Genomic DNA, 20242 nt, shown 5'->3' with positions numbered 1-20242 from the left:
AAAGTGTGTTTGTTTATTTATTTATTCACATAAAATTAATGTGTTTAAAACTAATTTATACACACATTTTTTTCAATATTATACATTAAATTGAAACTGTTACAAAAAAAACCTTTAAACTTTTTTTTCCCCTTGTAAAACTATGTATGGTTTTTTTAAAAGTTATGTAAATAAAGCAATCTATATCTGATAACATACAGACATTATTAAGTCCTAAAGAGTAACATGAAAATAAAATTATTTTTGGCTTTTAACAATGCATATTGATTTTATTAATCACATTAAAAGCATTGAATTGAATACGACAAGAGACAAGAGAGTAACATTTTAATTTGATGTTATGTTGACTAATACACACAACTTTAAAATTAAAATAACAAAAAAAGTTGTAAGAACATAAAACCATAAAATCTAAGCTTAGACATTGCATTTATTGGTAATATTTATTTTTTATATTTTTACATCTTTCTCATGAACTAAGAAACATTACAGAAGTATATTGAATGTTTTAGCTGCAGTTTTTTTGTTAAACTTTCACCACTATAATATGGCTATATATTATATAGCATTGTTTTATATACACCTTATGAACACATGAATTATAGAGCCAGTTGATGAATGTAATTGTGCTTGATATGTACTTATAATTATTAATTACATGTGTTTTAATTTTTTACATTGATATTTTATTGATAAAATTAAACTTGTTATAAGACTAAAAACCTTGGCTCTACACATATCCAATTTTTATAATCTACTATCTTATCCCTAGGCAACAGCAAAATTGTTACCTATGTATGCATAAGATCTTATAAAAAAACTTCATTTACAGTATGAAAAAACTCACAAATTTAAAAACATAATTTATTTCACGTAATATTTTTTTTACAAAAGACAGTTGGTACAAAAGTCACGTCATTTCTTTTTCTTGGAGGATCTTCTTCTAGCCTCGTTAGGGTTTTTACGCATCCAGTGCTTTGTTTCTGAAGGTCGTATCCCCAGCATGGCAGATCTGGAGCTCACATCTCGCATTATGAAGGGAGAAAATCCTGTAAAATTAGCACATGTGTTTGAAATTCTGAACTAACTTAAGTTAGAGCAAAAAAAGTAAAATTTAAAAACAGCAAATTAAAATATAACCTAACTACATAATTGACAGCTAGTTAATAAATAACTTCAGGGCTGTTCTAAATACCCGGCCTCAAAGTAGTTTACCTCCCCTAAAATAGTGAAAAAAAAAGTGACTTTCTAGTTTATAAAAGTGACTACCATTTACAAAAGTGGTTATCAAAAACTAACCTGTGAACATAAAAACTTCACAAAGGGATTCTCTTTCAAAATATCAACAAAATTATATAATAAATATATATAAAAAATAAAACACAACAAATATTTAAAAATACATGTATGATACATATGCTCCCTAAACAAGTTTCGAAATGAGATGATAACAATGATGTCTAACATTTACTAAATACAACACAGTTTTTTTTTCAGCATTATGATCAAAGTTAGGTTAAAAGAAACAAATGAAAACACTTGTCACAAATAAACTCACCTTACCCATTAACACCTAAGTGAATGGAGTACCAATCATGTAATAAAACAATTATTAAAATGATTTAGGTGTGTATCATGTATCTTCATGGTTACAATTACAATAATTATAACAAAACGCTCTTTCAATGCAAAATCGAGTTTACAGCTACACAATAGAATACGTTCAAGTTTGTTTAATTGCACAGCATCACAAAAAAAATCACTGCTAGACAGCAAGTTATGTCAAGTTGTTTAGGTAGATAGTATACACGTGGATATGGTCTCCATATGCCATTATTGAAGTTAATAAACCAAACTAAAATCAAACATCAATTAATTTTACTTTAATTTGGTACTAGCAGCAATTTCATTATTGGTAAAAAGGTAACAAAAGTGACTTCAATCAAAATTTAGTGACCATAAGTAATTTTTTTAAAAATTCAAGTGACTTTTTGTGGAAAACATGACCTACTTTGAGACCTGATGTACACTCTTTCCTACACATCAAGTAGGTCTACAAAGTGGACTTTACATTTTATAAATGGATACAAAGATATAATAAGAGAATCAGTTTTATCAAATGCCCTGATGTTTTCCATTATAACTGGTTATGGGTTACAGAAACTCTGGCTTTTTTTATATATTAGCTTTAGCAGGCAGTACTGGTACAATGATAATAAAACCCAAACAACTTAAAAAAAAAAAACCAATGGTGAGTGGTCACCATGCAGATCAAAGTGAAACTTCGCATTTCAATAAGTCACTGGACTAAAACAAACAATAAAGTAACGCAATGGAGGTTCACAATAGTAACAAATACTCTGGTGATGAAACTCCTACAATGTCTCTCACAGCTATCTTGCCTCTAAACTTTATTTTTTTATTTGAATAATACCAGCCAGCAGCTTCTATAATGCTTTTTACTAGCTCAAGCAAGTTTCAAGGGTAGTGCTAAAATTGTAGGATTGTAAGAAAAGTATGTCATAAATTACAAACATCCTTGAGAAAATCAATGAACACAATAAAATGTTCAATCTTTTATTAGGTTCCATTCATTAAAAAACTTTCAGGCTTGGAATTTAGAAAAAGGAAATATATTCAACTTTATAGTTTCAATGAAGATTGTGTTAAAAGGATTTCAGAATTTTTTATTAAATTTCACCTAAAATATAAGAATTACTGAAATTTATAAAATCAGAAGGAATTTCATTTTATACATGTTGAAAATCACTAAAATGTTAAATAATATAAACAAAATTGAGTTTTGAAAACAAATGCTCCTACGTGCATATGAACTCCCCCCTTGAGAACCTATGAACCAAATATCACCGCTCTAGGCCTTTCCGCCCGTGTTACGAGAACCACTGACAGAAAAAATATTTTATTTTTATAGATTCCCCTTTCCCCTCCCCATTTACACCATTGAGCAGCCTAGTCCTGAGAAATGCACTTTCGGTTACACTCTAATGAGTCAATGCCTCGACTTACCCTACCAGTTATAAGACGCATCACTTCAAAAGTCTGAAACGATATTAATTATTGCTTAGTCGTGGATTCATCAGGATAAATAATACAAAGTAGATGTTTTAACCACAAAAAAACTGATACAGTAGAACCCTGTTATAACATTTTTCAAGGGGGCATAAGAAAAAAACCATATAAGGAAATATCAATTTAGCACTTGCCAGTGTTGAACTTCTAACCAAATTTAATACAAAAAAAATTGATGGGTACACTTGATGCTCATATTTATTTAACCACGCCAACAATTTTCAACTTCAATCCACTTCCAGCTTCTAATTTATATGTCTTTAAAGACACACCAACACATTTCTGTAAAATGGTCTCAATTCATGATGATGACGTTTATAGTGGGAATGCCTATTTCCAATTCCTTTGCCACTTGAAAATGTGTAAGTATGGAATTCCTACCTATGAAAAAATAAATTAAACTCTTTGTCAGCAATAAAAAAAACTTTTTGTTTTGCCATCACAGAATGGTTCTCTAACTAAAACTGTAGGACTACGTACATCTGAAAACACACTAGAATGGCAAGGAACGGAAGTATTGGTTTTTTTTTCCAAACCAAGGGTGCCAACAGACATGTAACTACGAACGTTATGTACCTTCGATATATTGAATGCACAGCATTAGCCGGCACTATCATGTAGCGCTAGTGTTCTGGCACACCTACATTTTTTTGTTTTTGCATACAATCCTATTTGAACAATTACATCTATGGTACGTAAAGTAAACTTCACAGATGGAATAACTGTTGGAATTATTAGGTTTTTTAAAACTTTTTTTTCACCGTTTGTGAAATGTTATATGCAGGAAATAAATAAATTGTCCTTATGGGGAAAATGTTGGGACTTGAAAAATATGACGTTGTAAGCAGTAAATCAATGTAAGCAGAAACATTATAACAGGGTTCTACTAAGGTTTTAACAAGGTGCAGTCTTCCTTAATTAAAAAAAAAAATCTAGGCACAAATGCCATGGCATACCTGCTATGTAGTCCGGGGCCAAGGGATCATTCTTCTGACGGGCCAGACGGGAGGCATGCTGCTGGGGTAGCCTCTGATCCTCAACCAGGATTGGATTGTTGGCATGCTTTCCACCTTTCGGCATGGGCAGCGAGAACTAGCAAAACACACAATTTGCTGCACACTACAGACGGACTTGTGCACAAGTATTATTTGTTTGCACCATTTTACTGAATACTTTCTTCTGTAATCGTTCATTTGTGTGCAACACCATGCCTTTAAACCCTCACCAAAGGTCTCAGGACATAATTTATACTCTTATCATAGTCATTCTAATTTCCATCCACACTGTTAGAACAAGGTTTATTATGTTTCACTGTTACAGGCTGCGTAAAAGAAGTATTTAGTTTTAATATAGCTGTCTCAAAGATGTGGTAGCATTTTTTTAAAGACTCTAAGTTATTCTCCTTTAATGTTAACACATTCAGTAATCTAACCGACAAGTTTAAACATAGTAACTTACACAATCCTTTAAGCTCTATAAAATAACATACATGTCATGTCTAGGGATGCAAACGATACATCGATGTTTTCAAAACATCGATGTATCGTTCATGAAACATCGATGTTAGCATCGATGTTTTGAAGAGCGATACATCACCGATGCATCGACAAAAAAGTCTAAAACATCGACATCGTTCATCATTAAAATTACCCTAGTTTTTTATGATATTTTGGCTATCATTTCATGAATATTTATTGAATATATAAAAAAACATTACGATAGATAAGATACAATTTTTTAACTATCTATACTTACTATAAAAACCTACATTTTTAAGTAGGTATCAAAAATGTTGTAAATACCTACTTAACTATTTGGTTGATTTCAGTATCAATTTTTTTCCAGTACTTTAAGATGTGTAAAATCATTTGGAAAAAATAAATAGGTACCTTTAAAAAAATTTGTTTACACACGAATTTTCTTTCAAATTTTGAAAAATATAAGGATAAAAGCAGCGAGACTTTATAGACAATTTCATAGCTTGTTGTACATACAAGCTATTAATTGGTACCGATACGGTCTCGCTAGCTCTATCGAGAAAATTAATGTTACATTTTAAACCTGCACATACACTTCATGCTTTTTCCCTAATTTTTTTCCAATTAAAAATAAATTGTGTAAAAAAATAGTTATTTTTTTTAATGAATATAGACTTCTTCAAATACTGTAAAAAAATAAGGATACCAACCAAAATGGTTTAGCGTTTACAACATTTATTTATACTTAAAAATGTAAGTTTTATAAGTATCGAAAATTTAAAAAAAAAAGTTTCTTGAAAACTAAATGTCGTATCGCAATGGTTTTTGGATGGATAGATCTCTCATGATCTGTACTATTTACAATATATTCACGAAATGATAACTAAAAACATAAAAAATAAGGGTAATTTTATTTTAAGTAAGCCTGTGTCTTAACTGCAGGCTGTCCGGGCACACATACGGTCAGTGGCGTAGCCAGGATTTGTGTATGGGGGGTGTTAAGAAGCTAGGCCCCCCCCCCCCCCCCTGTATTAAAGTGGGTGGTCCGGGGGTCCTCCCCCGGGAAAATTTGGATTTTAAGGTGTAAAATAGTGCTATTTCAGCAGTTTTCGGTACTTAAATTTAAATATTGTAATGGTAAAATTTTTATTAATTTTTAATATGAAATTATTTGAGTGATGAATAAGAAATTTAATTAAAGATTTGGTGCTAAGGGGGGGATTGAACCCCTAACCCCCCCCCCCCCCCTACTGGCTACGCCCCTGCATACGGTGCACAGAGCTTCAGGAAAAACGTGATTTGAAAACTACTCAAGATATCCGAGTGGGGTAGGCCTATGTTTACGAAAAGCATTTAAGTGTTCGCTGAATGCCGAAAGGTACTTTTGAATGCGGATTAAGTTTTTAAACTGTGTTTTTAGTAGAGTGAAAATGGCTAAAAGGCGTGTTTTTGGAGTAATTTTTAGGCATAAAACAACCGATACAGAATCTTGAAACCACTTAAGGGCAGTGCAGTACACCTTTATCGTTATTTCTCCGCTATATAATTTTACGGTCACCGCTCAACTTTCACAGCTATATTGTGGTCAGGAACATAGGCGTGCGCACGGTAGGTGCCACAGGTGCCTTGGCACCACCATTAGGGTTAACGTTATTTTGTTTTTTACAAGCACAAATAATACATACTTACAAAAATCCGCATTATTTCCAAAAAAAATATGTTTTCCAATCGTGTCGAGTTACAGATATGTGCTCATAACACAATCAGTATATCAATTATCAATCGAACCAACTATACACACGGAAACAAACCAGTTGCAATTACTCGTGTTGTACACGCGGGCAGCGGCTACGAAACTTCTGAAATGTAAATACTTCTCCTAGTTCTCCTCGAATTACATATAATGCGCGCTCGGTGTCCACTGTTCACTCCACTCGGCAGGCGCACGGAATAATAGCCGCCGTCCGCCAGGGTTTATTTCAAAAAAAGGGAGAGAGTTTAGTTAGTTAAAAGGATAGGCTTACTCAATGACTTATATGCAGTCGCCGACAAAACATTTTTGTTGTATTCCAAAAGTTAAAACTTTTGCCCACTCTTATTTGTGTATTTTTATTATTTTAATATTTTACATATTTTAGGTATGTTACAAAAACTCCCTTGATTTGTTGATTTTAAAACTTAACATTTGAGAATGTTTCTTCTAGCATTTATTTGGTGTCTTCAGAAAACATATAAGTACCTAAGGTTTTTCAAAGCCACCAGCATGAATTCCATGCAAACAATTTGTGCAATTTACTTTAAGGTAGAGATGGTTGTTACAGCAATTTTCGGTATCTGTTCCAACCTGATACTGATACAGTAATGTACCTAGTTACAAGTCTCTGATACTTTTGTATCAGAGCAGTAGCGGTCCCAGAAAGCGACAAGGTATCAGCATTCTCGTTACAGGGTACACATCCTCCGTGCCGTCGTCACCGGCGTAAAAAGGTATCGGTGTTTCTGATACATTATTCACCACGCCCGGTAATTCTCTACCTCTGTTACTCTCATGCCCGCCTGATACAGCCAGTATCAATCAGTTCAACATTCACTGCAGTTCGTCCTGGCCGTGTATTAATAATTACCACCGTGTACATTGTTGCGGGCTGTCATGCTTTGTAGTTAGTATCTTTATAGTGAAATAAGGAATGGATAAGTGCAGGATAAAGACTTCATTTGTGTGGAATTTTTTTACGGAAAATAATGAGTTTGCTAATTGTAATTTGTGTAAACAAAAACTGAGTTATAAATCATCATCGACTAATCTGAAGAAACATTTGAAACGTAAACATTGATATAGTATGCTCACTAATGTACGTATCTTTTTTTTATTTTTATTTTTGATAAAATCGTAATCTTTTAATGTATGAAAACACTAGTTACTAATTGTTTCCGAAAAAAAAAGTCCATATGTTGATTACATCTGTTATTAGTGTCAACTAAGAATTTATTTGCATTTTCATAGCTGTTAGGTGCACAAATATAAATATTATATCTTGTATTAATGTACTTTTTAATATTAAAATTTTATTAGTTTTATTTTTGAACGAGACTGTGCACGCACTGCGCACTGAGCGTACTTTGATGTGGGACAATAACCAAACGACTCGTAACAATTTCGCTTTGCGCCTCTCCTTCAACGCCTTCCCCTGCGCTTCCTCCCCTACATTATTTCCCTTCTTTATCCCTTATTCGTCGTTCCTGCTCCCTCCCCTTTCACAAGCTCCGCCCAAGTGACAGTCATCTGCGATCGGGTTCTGCGCACATTGGCCGTGGTGTTGTTTCAGGCGAATTCTGAACTGATACTAAAATACTTGATACTTTTCAAGTATACTCGTTTGCCGTTCCTGATACAGGCGCGTATCAGTGACAAAGTATCAGGTTGATACTTTTCGACCCACCTCTACGTTATGGCTCAACAAAGCTTAAAACTGTAAATAGTTTAGTAGTTTTCCTGGTGATTATAACATTCAAAGCCATAATTTGTCATAAAAAATGTTAAAATTTTTACATCTGTGTATTTAATGTTTTTGTTCGGAAACACCTTTAATATCACCATTTTGCGCTTTCAAATCCAAGTTTTTCCGGGGGAGGACCCCCGGACCACCCGCTTTAGGCTCGGGGTCCGTGAATGACAGGGCTGTTGTGTAATCTGGCACCACCAATACTGAAGTCCTGCGCACGCCTATGGTCAGGAACCTGTAGTAGGTATGGTTTTTCGCTACATACTATAATTTAAATCATTTTGGCATGTTTTTCCTGATATTTAAAAACATCGGTTAAAACATCGATGTATCGGTTCTCAGAACGATGTTTTTTTACATCGATGCTTTTTCGTTTGAACATCGATGTTCGTGATATCGATGTTTTTAAGAGCGATTTTGCATCCCTAGTCATGTCTGTGCAGGGCAAATTTATGGAAATGAGAAGATTGGTACAGACCGACGTAGTCAAAACAGTAGGCAGAGCCCCACTGAACCAAAAAGTGCCGACTCAACACGGCCTGGTTACACACCAACTGTTCTAAATACATCGAAAATTGTTTCAACGCTGGTGCGTATATCTTAAGTATCACTCGTTAAGGAATACATGGTCAACATATTTTGAAATGGTATAACTCTAGAACAAGGGTCGGCAGACCGCTGCTCGCAAGCCGCATGCGGCTCTTTTCATAGGATTTTACAGCTCTACAACTCACTGCACTGCCATAGCACAAACAAAAATGCTGAACAATATCAAACAGCACAATCACAAGGTATGTCCTCTACCTGTGCGTTCGCAACTTCCACCACACTCGTCCAGGTGCTTTTTTATTTTAATAATTAATTAATTGAAATAATTTAGATTTTCTTGGTTTATCAGAAGAGATCTAATATTGACTACTACATTTTTTTTTTATATTTACGTGTCTTTTTCCTTAAGTACCCTATATTTAAGACTTTATGTTGAAAATTATGAATAAAATATTTTTTTTATCATATTAAAATTCCACGTAGATACAGATAAAATGCATGTTGCTGCTCTCTAAGAAATTGGAGAAACTGTTTACTTAATATTTGACTCATCTCACTTGAAAGCCTGCAGACCCTTGCTCTAGAAGAAAAATGTCGCACCCAAGGAGATTTTTCAACCTCCCTGGCAATGCCCACCGATACGTATTCCCTGCCCATACTTACCCTTCCAACCCACATGCTTCTGACGCTCCTCAATCTCACACCGTGTATTTAATTTCATGGGACTAATTAAAACGCGATGGCAGGTAACCGATTTGGAGTTATGAGTCATAGGTTAATATAAATAATTATAATATATAAAACATTGTTTCAGTCACCTTTTGGCCAGTTTGCCCGTTGACCTTAAACCACTCCCCTTAAAGTGTTTTGGGATCCCGGCATTTGACCTGACTGGGACTTAATTCTCAGCTGCTTTTAAAAGAATGAACGCGCGACTCACATTAAGATGAGCAAAAGCTAGTTTATGACTTAGTACTAAAGAGTCGATAGTAAGAATTAGCCCTGTCCTTAAAACATGACTGTGTAAACGAGTGTAATGATTGACAATCATATGACTAATTCTTACCATAAATTCTTAAGTACTCCCACAACGTTTGGTCCATACTATAGTTAGGTTTATTTAGGTACCAGATCCAAGACATGTACAACAGCACTGTGACACGCACACACATGCACACACACGTATACATTATGCTGTGAATCATAGTTACAGCTCCGTGGATCCGAAAACGCTAAAACACACTCAAACAATTTAAAGATTGCGGGGCACCGCAAAATGGGGCAACAAAAAGAGAAGAGGAACAAAAAGGGAATTCCTGACATCTTACTTAGCTGAATTCATGTGGCAGACACAGCTACAAGGAAAAGACCCAGTGGTTACAGTTTCACATGACATTAAAGCATTTTACGAGTCAGTAATAAAAGATTAACGTTTATGGATTTGTAAAATTAACCTGTTCATTATAGATTCAAAACGATTATAAAATCACTGAATCAATATCGATGTATCATAATCAATTTGGTACTTGTGAAGATTGATTTGGTCCATGGTAGGTAGGAAGACAACAAATAAGTACCGTCAATGGAATGAAATAACTTTTTTATTGATTTACATATATTTATTAATCTTAATAATATTTTAATCCCTGGTTGTGTGTTTTAACAGATTATGCTAAGTAATTCTTCAGTAATTCTATTAATTACCTCTGCTGATTCCAAAGATAGAGAGACTAATATTACGAATGTGACTCAAGATAGACAAACAATGTACAAATGTATGTATTAGGTAACCAGCCAAAGAGAAATAAAAATTCAGAAGGCAAAGTACAAAGCAGACTAAAAAAAAGAATACCCTGTTTTATCGTATAATCGTCGCACGCGCGTAATCGTCGCAACCATATTTTAGGCTGTCAAAATTGGGATAAAAAATTTCTCGCGTAAACGTCGCATGATGTTTTTGGTCCCGCTAGTAGATGCCAAGCGCTTTGTGTCTAGGTATCTTTTCCGTATAAAACGATGTATTTTAAAGTAGAAATCTAATGTTTATTCGGTCATTACCTCTTACTAAATAAATTAACGGAAAAATAAGAAATTGTTTGACGTGTAAATTTTCTTATAAAGACGTTTTTAAGCATTATTTCCTTTATCTGATCATCTCCGTCGCCGCGGTGTAGGTATAATCTAAAATTTAATTTCGGTCATTACCACTTATTTATTTAATTAACGGAAATACAAAGTTGTCTGACGTGTAAATTTTCTTTTAAAGACGTTTTTAAACGGTATTTCCTTTATCTGATTGTCTGCGTTACCACAGCGTACCGTTATAAAAATGTAGCCAATGTAGCCAATGTAGCCAGCGCATCATTCATGTTTGGTTATGTTGCTTCCCGTATAGAGCGCGCGCACGTAGTCGAATATCGATATCTCGCCGATTGGATGCAACGCGCACTCTTTGTCAGGTGCCGAGTTAACTACATTTGATAGCCCGCATTCTTTCGTGGCAAGTGTGTACTACGACACGTTAGTTCACGTCAGATTCAAGTGGCTTGCGTTCGCGTTAGAGTTTTGGTTTTTCTATTTAAAGTTGAAGAAAGTTTTTTGTTTAAGGAATTATTAATATTGATTGTTTGGCATGTTATTGTATACTCCACCTTTTTTTAAATAAACCTACTTTCCATGAACAGGTTTTATTTTTATGAATAACTTTACCTAACAAAAAAATTTTTTCCGCATAATCGTCGCACCCCTACTTTTCAAACTTGATTTTAGAATAAAATGTGCGACGATTATACGAGAAAACACGGTAACAATATAAAGTGGACCTACAGAAACTATATAACACCTAAACAACTTCACCTACCTTTTTACCTCTTGCTGTAAGAGGCCTTCTGGCATTGATATGGATGTGTTGAGTTCCATCTTCCTTGATAGATACTGCTACTTTCTTCAGAGTCTTGTTGCCACAGTTAGGGCAGAAAAGCTTTGTCATAATGCTTGTGGTCTTATGACATCCGTAGCACCGAAGAATGAATGTGCGTAGGTGACGAATAATTTTACCATCCACCGATACTACTTTCAAACCCAATTGCATCAATACATTCTGTAAAAAAAATTGTCAGCGATCACTAACTAAATAAATAATAAATAAAAAATTAATTAAGAGAGCTCACATGATAAAAAAAATGGGTGCATGAATTTATGTATACTAATTATAAATTATACCTACATGGCATAATAAAAAACTAACTTTAATTTTGCTTAAAACAATATAGGCCTAAATAAAATAATTTTAGGACTAGAATTATTATATAAATACACTTAGTAAAATATAAACTTAATCAAATTAAAAAATTTAAATAAATACTAAATTTTCAATATTAATATACACACATGTATAAAATTACTAATTAAATTTAGTAAAATAATATAGATAAATTTTAATTTATGAAAACCAATAAATATGATGAATTTTTATTCTATTTTATTCATTTTAATTACATATTTAAAAAATGTATTAATTTATAATATCAATAAATTATATATACAGGAACATAACTTGAAAATACATTCGAATACTTTCTTAAACACAATTTCTTTCACTAAAATTCACAATAAATATATATTTTGTTAAAATTTACGGACCAGTATAAGATTTAAAAGCACATAAATAATTTTTATTTGTATGCAGGCTTTTTTTCTTCCTGTGAAAATTTCCTGCATGATGCGCACACATTGTAAAAATTCACTCTCATCATTTTTTCATAACGTGCCTAGAGGAAATTGGGTCCAATTTAATGTAGTTTTTTTTTTTTTTTTAACTATAACATTACATGCAATTAGTCACTTCGAAATCATTCACAGCAATAATCGTGCTCATTTAATGTTACGAGATCAAAATGCTACCAAATTGATTTTTTTAAGAATTGTGTCTAATTACTTACTTACTAAAATAGTTCGAAAAATTGTAAAAAAAAATGATCAACTGAGACAAAGCAACATGGACATTTTAATGTAATATTAATTCACATCATTCTTAAATCCTTGGTGAAATAAAACCAGCTCGTTTTTCCATTTAACAAGGGTTCAGTTCCAATTATTATTTTTGTTTAGCCATGAGCCCATGAATAATATATAGAAACTTATGTACTTCCAAATGTAGGTGTTCAATTATAGAGTTAACTTTTTTGTCCAAGGTTTTTGAGCTTATAATACTTATTTTTAATATAAGGGTCAAATAAAGACTTCACAGTATGAAATAACTGAACTATGTATTAAAAGTTATTACAGCAATTAAATACAAGGAAAAAAATGCATTAATTATTTTTTGTTTAAAATACAAATTGTATGCTGTAATATTTACTTATATAAAAAAAAGTTTTTTTTTACGAAGGCCGAATTAAACCAAATCAAAACAGCAATATTTTGTTTACGCTACTTCGTCACTGCGCTACAGAAGCACAACATGAATTGAATGAGATTATGTGTAATGAATATAATAATGCTAAATTATCTAAAATATTTCTTAAGTTACGATTACATTTTTCTATGACTATTTAAGTTTACAAATTTGAATTTGAGAATAATTTTGCTAATAAAAATTTTCATTTGGTAAACCAATATGATTGGTGTGTCCCCCAGTGTTTATAAATTTGGAAATACTATATGGGTTTATGCTGCAACTCGTGAGTCTGCCATGTTTTTTTTGGATAAGTCTTTTTTTATCCTGTGAAAATATTTTGCATGGTGCATTCGTTATCATGAAAATTCACTCCAATCATTTTTTCGTAACGTGATTTTTAAACGATGTACATGTAGAGTTTTCTGTTATTATTTGTCATTACCATCCCCCAGCAAATAACCTTATCCATACAATATTTTAAAAAACTAAAGACAAAAGAAAATCAAGTTAAAAATATGCATACCTGCATGGCAAAATCTGAAGTAATACATGCAACAACATAAGACTTTGCATCTTCATTTCCTTTAAAATTCATACCCTTCTTCACTTGGTTGATGTTTCCTGGTGTAATCCATGCATCTTCACCATCAGAATCGCTATCTTCTTCTTCGTAGTCGTAATCGTCTGAGCTACCATCAAGAGAGGTGACCGGGATTAAAATGTCATTCACATCAAAGCAGCTATCTTCCTCCTCAACTTCAGAACCACTTAAATCTTCACGACAATCTCTAAAGCTATCATCACTTTCCAAAACTCTGTCTTCAGCATCTTCATAGGGGGCACCTTCTTCACCATCGCTTTCAGACAAGTTCCGACTTTCCAGTTCAGTTGTGCAATGATCCTCATTCGTCCCACAGTTCAATGAAGCCATTTTATCGGTTACCTCTTCATCAAGGACTTTTGAAACCTGCCACAAGAATTTGCCATCAGTATATTTAGAACACTTGACATTATCAGCTAAAACATTATCCAATTTTATTCAAATCTCAGAACAGAAAAAAGGAGGTGCAGTATTGCAGTCCCTGCCGGCTGGCCACATAAGATATTAAACCATGGGTGCGCTAAGGGCTACATTTGCTCGTGCATCAAATGCCTCTTCACCTCGACATGCTAGGTGTGCAGTCTTCACATCTGAAATGTGTGCCTCTGTGAAACTTAAGTGGTAACCTTATCATTTTATGGTGGAATATTAAAAATAAAGGCTCTCACATGTAGCTATACTGCCTACAATAACAATACTATGTAAAAAAAAATTTCCTTCTGTGCCGAAACCGACACAGCAGTAGCATTTAAACGCTTTTGTTTATTTAAATATTGACATTTTAATTATTATTTCTATTTCAAAAGGCAGTTTTATGATGAGAGATTGAGCACATCTATGGACCCACGCTCTATGGATACAGATCTTCTGTTGCAAGCCAATTGTCCACACCCCTCTAGGAGTCAATGAAATGGGTTACGATTCAAACAATGAACTATTTATAACATACTATAATATTAGCAAATATTTTTGTTGTAAAAACAGTAACTTTTGACACTTGTATTTTCATTTTTATGTTTGGTTTCTAGGTCTGCTACATCTGGAGACAGTTTGTCGGCGTAGCTGCCAGCCAATCAAATGTCAGCTCTACATCTTATGGCAAATTTAAACATTTTAACTTAAGATGTTCTTCTGTGACCAGATGCCATACTGAAATTATGTATTTAAGGTATATCAGTAGTGTTAGCTACTTATTGTAATCTACCATCACAAAAATGATGGTTAAACTACCGAGGTATGTATGATAAACTGAAATAAACAGGACAATTTCTTACGGAATTTTACTTAGAATTGCTACTTAAGTGATAAATCTACGCAGTAATTTTTAAGTTACGTTACATTTCCCATTATTGAGAACTTAAATGAAGCCAAGAGTGTAAATGACATTAGACTGTAACTTAAAACTTCATTGTAATACCACTGAAACACAAATTTATTTACATTTTCAAACAGTCATTAGTTATATTCAGAGTGAACTATTTTGTACATAATAACGTTTTTAAAAGCATTTTTTTAAATATTAAATACCAATTTATAGAACATGTGCTCTTTTTAAAAAAAAATTAAATAAAATAATGAAAATTGTATTTTTGAGTACCTCTCATTCTATTTGATGACTGCTAAACAGCATACCAATATTTGAAGTAGTTTAACAATAGTTCACAATTTTGAACAGTTGATATGATTAGGTTAGCTACATTTCAAAGGCTGTAAAATGTTGTAAATGGTTCGATAGTTTAGAGACAGTAAAAGCACTTAATGATGTTCACCGGGATATTAACAACAAAAATAATCAAAAATAGAATTTTTTGCAGTTTTCACACATATCTATATAAAAATGAGCACCTATATTAGGAGGAATTGAAATTTTATAAATATTATCATATTTCATGGATTGTTTTTCGGAATAGTAGATTTACAAAAAAAAAGTTTAAATTTAAGTATGATTCATTGTTAACAGTTGTATGATTTATCTCACATTTAAAGTTATGTCATTTTCCATGATCATTCAGTCAATGTATTTTTGTAGATTACGAAAACTTTTTACGATTATGAATGAACTGTTTTCATACAAATATATGGAGTTTAATACATTACTCTACGACAACAAGATTTCAAACTATGAAAGAAAATCTGTGCCGAGATTGCCCATTGTAATACACTGGCAAATGAATTTCACAGGTGTTCTTCAAGCCAAGCCGCTAGGATCATTGTAGTCGGGTGTCGCCAGCATTAGCCATGTTAAAAGGACTGAGTATCATTTAATGTTCTACTACAATATTTTATAATAGTTCTTAAATGCTATTTGTAATGAGAACCATTTAATAAATCTTGAGCAATTTATAAATGACTGTGCTCCAAGCTTCGTAGCCCAGCCAGGCAGACATTTTGATGCAATGGTTAAACTGAAATTATAACAGTATAAGCATTTTACGAGAGTCCTGAAAAGTATTTCTTACCTTTTTATGTGAAAGATAAAAACCTGCCTGCATTTCTGGGCAAGTATCGCTTGGTTTTGCTGCAGAGAAGCTGACTGTTCGATTTACAGTCGGCTCTAGCTTCAAATGTTCGGTGCCAACTTTCTCCTTCTCCAGCTGGTACGTAAGAGCCATCACTTTAATATCTGTCGCTGACAAACTTGGGTAGTCACCTGTCTTCTTTGCAAAATCTGTAACTGTCCATTCATTACGTTCACATCAAATTCCCTCACACAGAAAAGCAATGAAGTTAAAGTTTTAAATTTTTATAAATATTTTCAAATTTTCAAAAGACACAACATATTAACTATCAAACAAAATGTTAATGCTCAGCTACCTAAAACTCATATGAATGTGTAATTATAGTTAAAGTGGCTTCATTATGCCTACAAAATTACTGTTATGAAGAAATACAACAAAAGGGTTTAGTATGTTAAAGAGAGCTGTCAGAATAATGTAACTTCATGAATCTTGTTCCTGTGAACTCAATCCTCTAAAATCTTATACCTAGCAAATGATTATAGCTACTCATTACTTAAATTTGCATCGATTAATTATTTCAGAAAAATTGATCTCTTCATTAAATATCTAGACCAGCAGTTCCCAAAAGGAGTTCCGCGGAACCCTGGGGTACCGTGGCAGGGTCACAGGGGTTCCGTGAGTCAGGACGAATGTCATATAAAGCAGGCACGATTATTTTCAAATAACTTCCTTTGAAGGAGTTGAGGTTCTGCAAAAAAAAAAAAAAATTCGATCATAGGGTTCCCTGGCAGAAAACAAACTGGGAACTGCTCATCTCGAGACCAACTATAATCTTAAATCTGCAAGAAAGATACAGAATATATGAACAATAAGCTGCTTCGAGAATTACAAGAAACATGTTTCCGAAACACAAGAGTTGTGCCGCCAACTAGTATTTTCAGCAGAATTTTAAATTTCAATTTTTTTTTAACTTAATTAATGTCACCTGTTATTCCTCTGCTGCAAGAACTTAAATTTGTTCCTCCTCCTGTACACTCCCATCCAACCTTTGTCAGACTTGTCTCCTCAAGTTTTCCCAGCCTTACCATTTCAATGACCCAGCATGGCGATCCTTTTATTCACGCCTTGATGCACGGATGTCTCCTGTAATTCGTCCCCGATTCGTGACGAGAACTGCTAGGCCCTGCAAGCTCTTAGGACCGGCCAGTTCCTAGACCTCGCCTGACGTGAGCACTTTTTGGCATGATCGCGAATCATCTTCGCCAAAGTATAGTCACGCCTCCAGGTCCTGTAGAGCATCGTTCCCACTGGCATCGCAGTTTTAACCCCTCCCCCCTCTCCAAATTTTCATGGGAACACCGCCCCGGGTCTTTGACCGGCCACTAACCCCAGCCAGGCTCGGCCTGTCCCCTAGGCCACGACAGTAGTATATGAAGTACATACTTAGGCCACCTGTAGTTTTGCGAATCACTTCCCCTGGGAGTTTGAACGCCTGCGGAACACTGCCCTCTGGCGTCTCCCGCGGTAACCAGTCCACGTAGTTACTTTACAAGCCACCAGAGCGCTGGCTCCGTCAGCCCCATAAGTGCAATGCTACTACCAGCAACCCACGCGAGTCGATCTATACTCAGTTCAGCCACACCTCAGTAGGTCGCGTTGACATCGGGCAGTACCAACAACTTCAAGATATCAAAGTCTGCCTTCCTCGACAAGCACCTCGGTAATGTTCGGAACCTTTCAGTTCAAGAGCCGAAGCCACCTCACCTTTCTTTCGTTAACGACGCTTTTAATTACGAGTTTCGTCCGCTCCAAGCTCACTGCACGCCGCGATTCAGGATATTTTCAATATAATACCAGAATACACAAAATGTACTCGTAATTTAGTGATCACAGCATATTTCTCACTTATTTTTTTACACACGTAGATAACTGAGATGGTGGTAGTTTGACAAACGAAATAAAAAATAATAAAATATACTTGTTTTAACTTATTGTTATTGTAACATTGCATTTTTGTATAACATATGACTTGTCTGTTAAATATGTGCAAACTTTTAGACTAAAACAAGCAACTGGATTCTATGCATGTACCAAACTTACGTAAACTAAACAAAATAAGTACAATAAACTCTTAATTGCAACAAATTGGGTAAAGCAACTTGAATGAAATTAATGTTGTGTGTTTGGTTGTTTTACATTTGATGAGTTGTGTAGACTAAATTAAATTCCTCTTCCTAATATAAACTGGAATAGCATAACTTTTGCTATTTTAAATATTTCTTCTTGCAAGAAAAAGATATTGCTTCAATGAATCCCCCAGATCTACCTGGACTACAATATGGTTAAACTTACTAAATGCTATATTTTCTGTAAAGACATCCTTGATCTGAAGGTCATATGGTAATACCACAAGTCTGCGCAATTGTCGTTTGTTTTTTATTTCATCAACAACTTCTTGGACAGTAAATATCTTCTCACTTAGTTCCTGAAAAATAATAAAACAATGCCCACATTAAGCATAAAGTGACTACAGCCTATACATTAGTGTGCTACAGGTAAATTACATCTTGTACTTATATTGATAACTCATTAATGCTAAAACATAGCACAGGTAACTTTTACCTATTTGAACATACTAAAATACCGGAGAAGAAAAGCAGCACAAAAAATTTACCTCAACTTAATTGAATAATTTTTTTTCCATATAAAAATATAATTTGTACTTAATTTAAATGACTACGTTTACTATCTGTAGTTCTTTCATCACAACCACAAAAATGTGAAAAGAACCGTTTAAAATATATCACTGCACATGATGACAGTTTAACTTAAACATTTTTTATCTACACTACACAATGTAGCAATTCGCAAGGCAAAGTTATTCAATGTCATAATGCTTTTTTTTTTTTATATATAGTCTTAGTGTAAATCAAAATGAACCTTTTTTTTCAGCAGGTTGAGTTCTCAACTGGTGAAAATGATAACTGTTTGAATATTTAGATCAAATACTTCTTTCTAGCTTACCTCCCTCGAGTTGCCTACCACACACTACTGAGGTCAAATATGTAAATGTTCCAGCTGTAATAGGCCAGAAATAATTACAACGGAGCTTAAGCGACATCATGTTTGTGACAGAAATATTGTTATGTAATCTGTATCTAAGACTACTCCCGCATATAATATACGACAAATATGGTAAAATTGATGTTTCTTTGGGGCGTAAAGATTTACCAATTCAATAAGAGTGAAAGGGGTGGGCACCTTTGGAAAAGTAAAAGAACTTGGAAGTATTATATAATTCTAAATAATTACGAGAAAAAGTAAATATCACACATTTGTTCCTGTATACGAAATATATTAATTTGTATCCCAACTAAAACCACGTGCAAGGCATTCAGGAAATTTATATATTTTTACTCTTAAAGTAGAATTGCCTACCTGTAGAGAATAACTCTTAATAAATGCTGTTGTATCAGCTATTAAATACTCTACTTTAGGTCCCATCTTAGCCTATAAACACGCCTGTTACACGCCTAAATGGCAAATTCGGTTTACGTTAAAAAAGTAAACACGTGTAGGCTTCCATAGAAAATAGGAGACATGAGGTACCACTTCTGTAAAAGTCAGAGCTAACTAGTTAAATAGCTTTGTGTTAAACCAAATACAGTATTTGGTTAAACTATCTGTTTAATTTGGAAGATGCCAAGGGGGGGGGGGGGGGGTTCACATCTGAATAAACAAAATTGGACCACTAAAAAATTTGTGCATTTGTGAAATACCAACATCTTACGAAAAATTAACGACTTTAAGGTTGTTAGGTTGCTGATAAATAGCGTACAATTAATTCATTTTCAAATAAAATAAGAGTGTTAGTTATAACATTGAGTTGTGACTCTTTATCTTCCTTACTTTCCGGTGGCAAATATTTCAAGTTAGTTTAATAAATGCACACATAACATACTGTTATGTTATGAGGAGAAAACTGGTTCATAGAGTAGAGAGAAGAGATAATCTGAAAACACGAGAGAACACCAAAAATATTTTAGAGAGAGGAGAATGGGAAGGAAAAAAGACTAGCTGGACTTAAGAAGGATAGAGAAATGGCATAATTGACTACATTTTACTGGACTGAGAACAACTACTTAATTTAAAATCACACCCTT

The 20242-nt window shown here is 33.6% G+C and overlaps 1 protein-coding gene across 1 annotated transcript; it reads right to left on the bottom strand.

The window, feature by feature from the left end:
- Positions 1–850: 850 nt before the first annotated feature.
- On the bottom strand, positions 851–19700 carry LOC134534797 (RNA-binding protein NOB1). The gene is made up of 7 exons (XM_063373385.1): positions 19518–19700; positions 18432–18564; positions 16080–16294; positions 13543–13986; positions 11481–11720; positions 4047–4182; positions 851–1049 (listed from the first exon to the last, which is right to left on the bottom strand). The coding sequence occupies exons 1-7, from the start codon at positions 19581–19583 to the stop codon at positions 916–918; spliced, it is 1368 nt and encodes a 455-aa protein (XP_063229455.1). The 5' UTR covers positions 19584–19700; the 3' UTR covers positions 851–915.
- Positions 19701–20242: the final 542 nt, after the last annotated feature.

Source organism: Bacillus rossius, chromosome 8, assembly GCF_032445375.1.
Source record: "Bacillus rossius redtenbacheri isolate Brsri chromosome 8, Brsri_v3, whole genome shotgun sequence".
Lineage (NCBI taxonomy): Eukaryota > Metazoa > Arthropoda > Insecta > Phasmatodea > Bacillidae > Bacillus > Bacillus rossius.
This window is presented reverse-complemented; position numbering and strand designations above follow the sequence as displayed.

What these genes read in the sequence shown, in the direction of transcription:
- LOC134534797 (XM_063373385.1), bottom strand. Translation starts at nt 19,583, where the DNA reads ATGGGACCTAAAGTAGAGTATTTAATAGCTGATACAACAGCATTTATT. An exon ending in TTAAGAGTTATTCTCTACAG is followed by an intron (nt 18,565 to 19,517) that starts GTAGGCAATTCT and finishes ATTATTTTTCAG; the next exon opens with GAACTAAGTGAGAAGATATT. An exon ending in GGCCCCGGACTACATAGCAG is followed by an intron (nt 1,050 to 4,046) that starts GTATGCCATGGC and finishes CTAATTTTACAG; the next exon opens with GATTTTCTCCCTTCATAATG.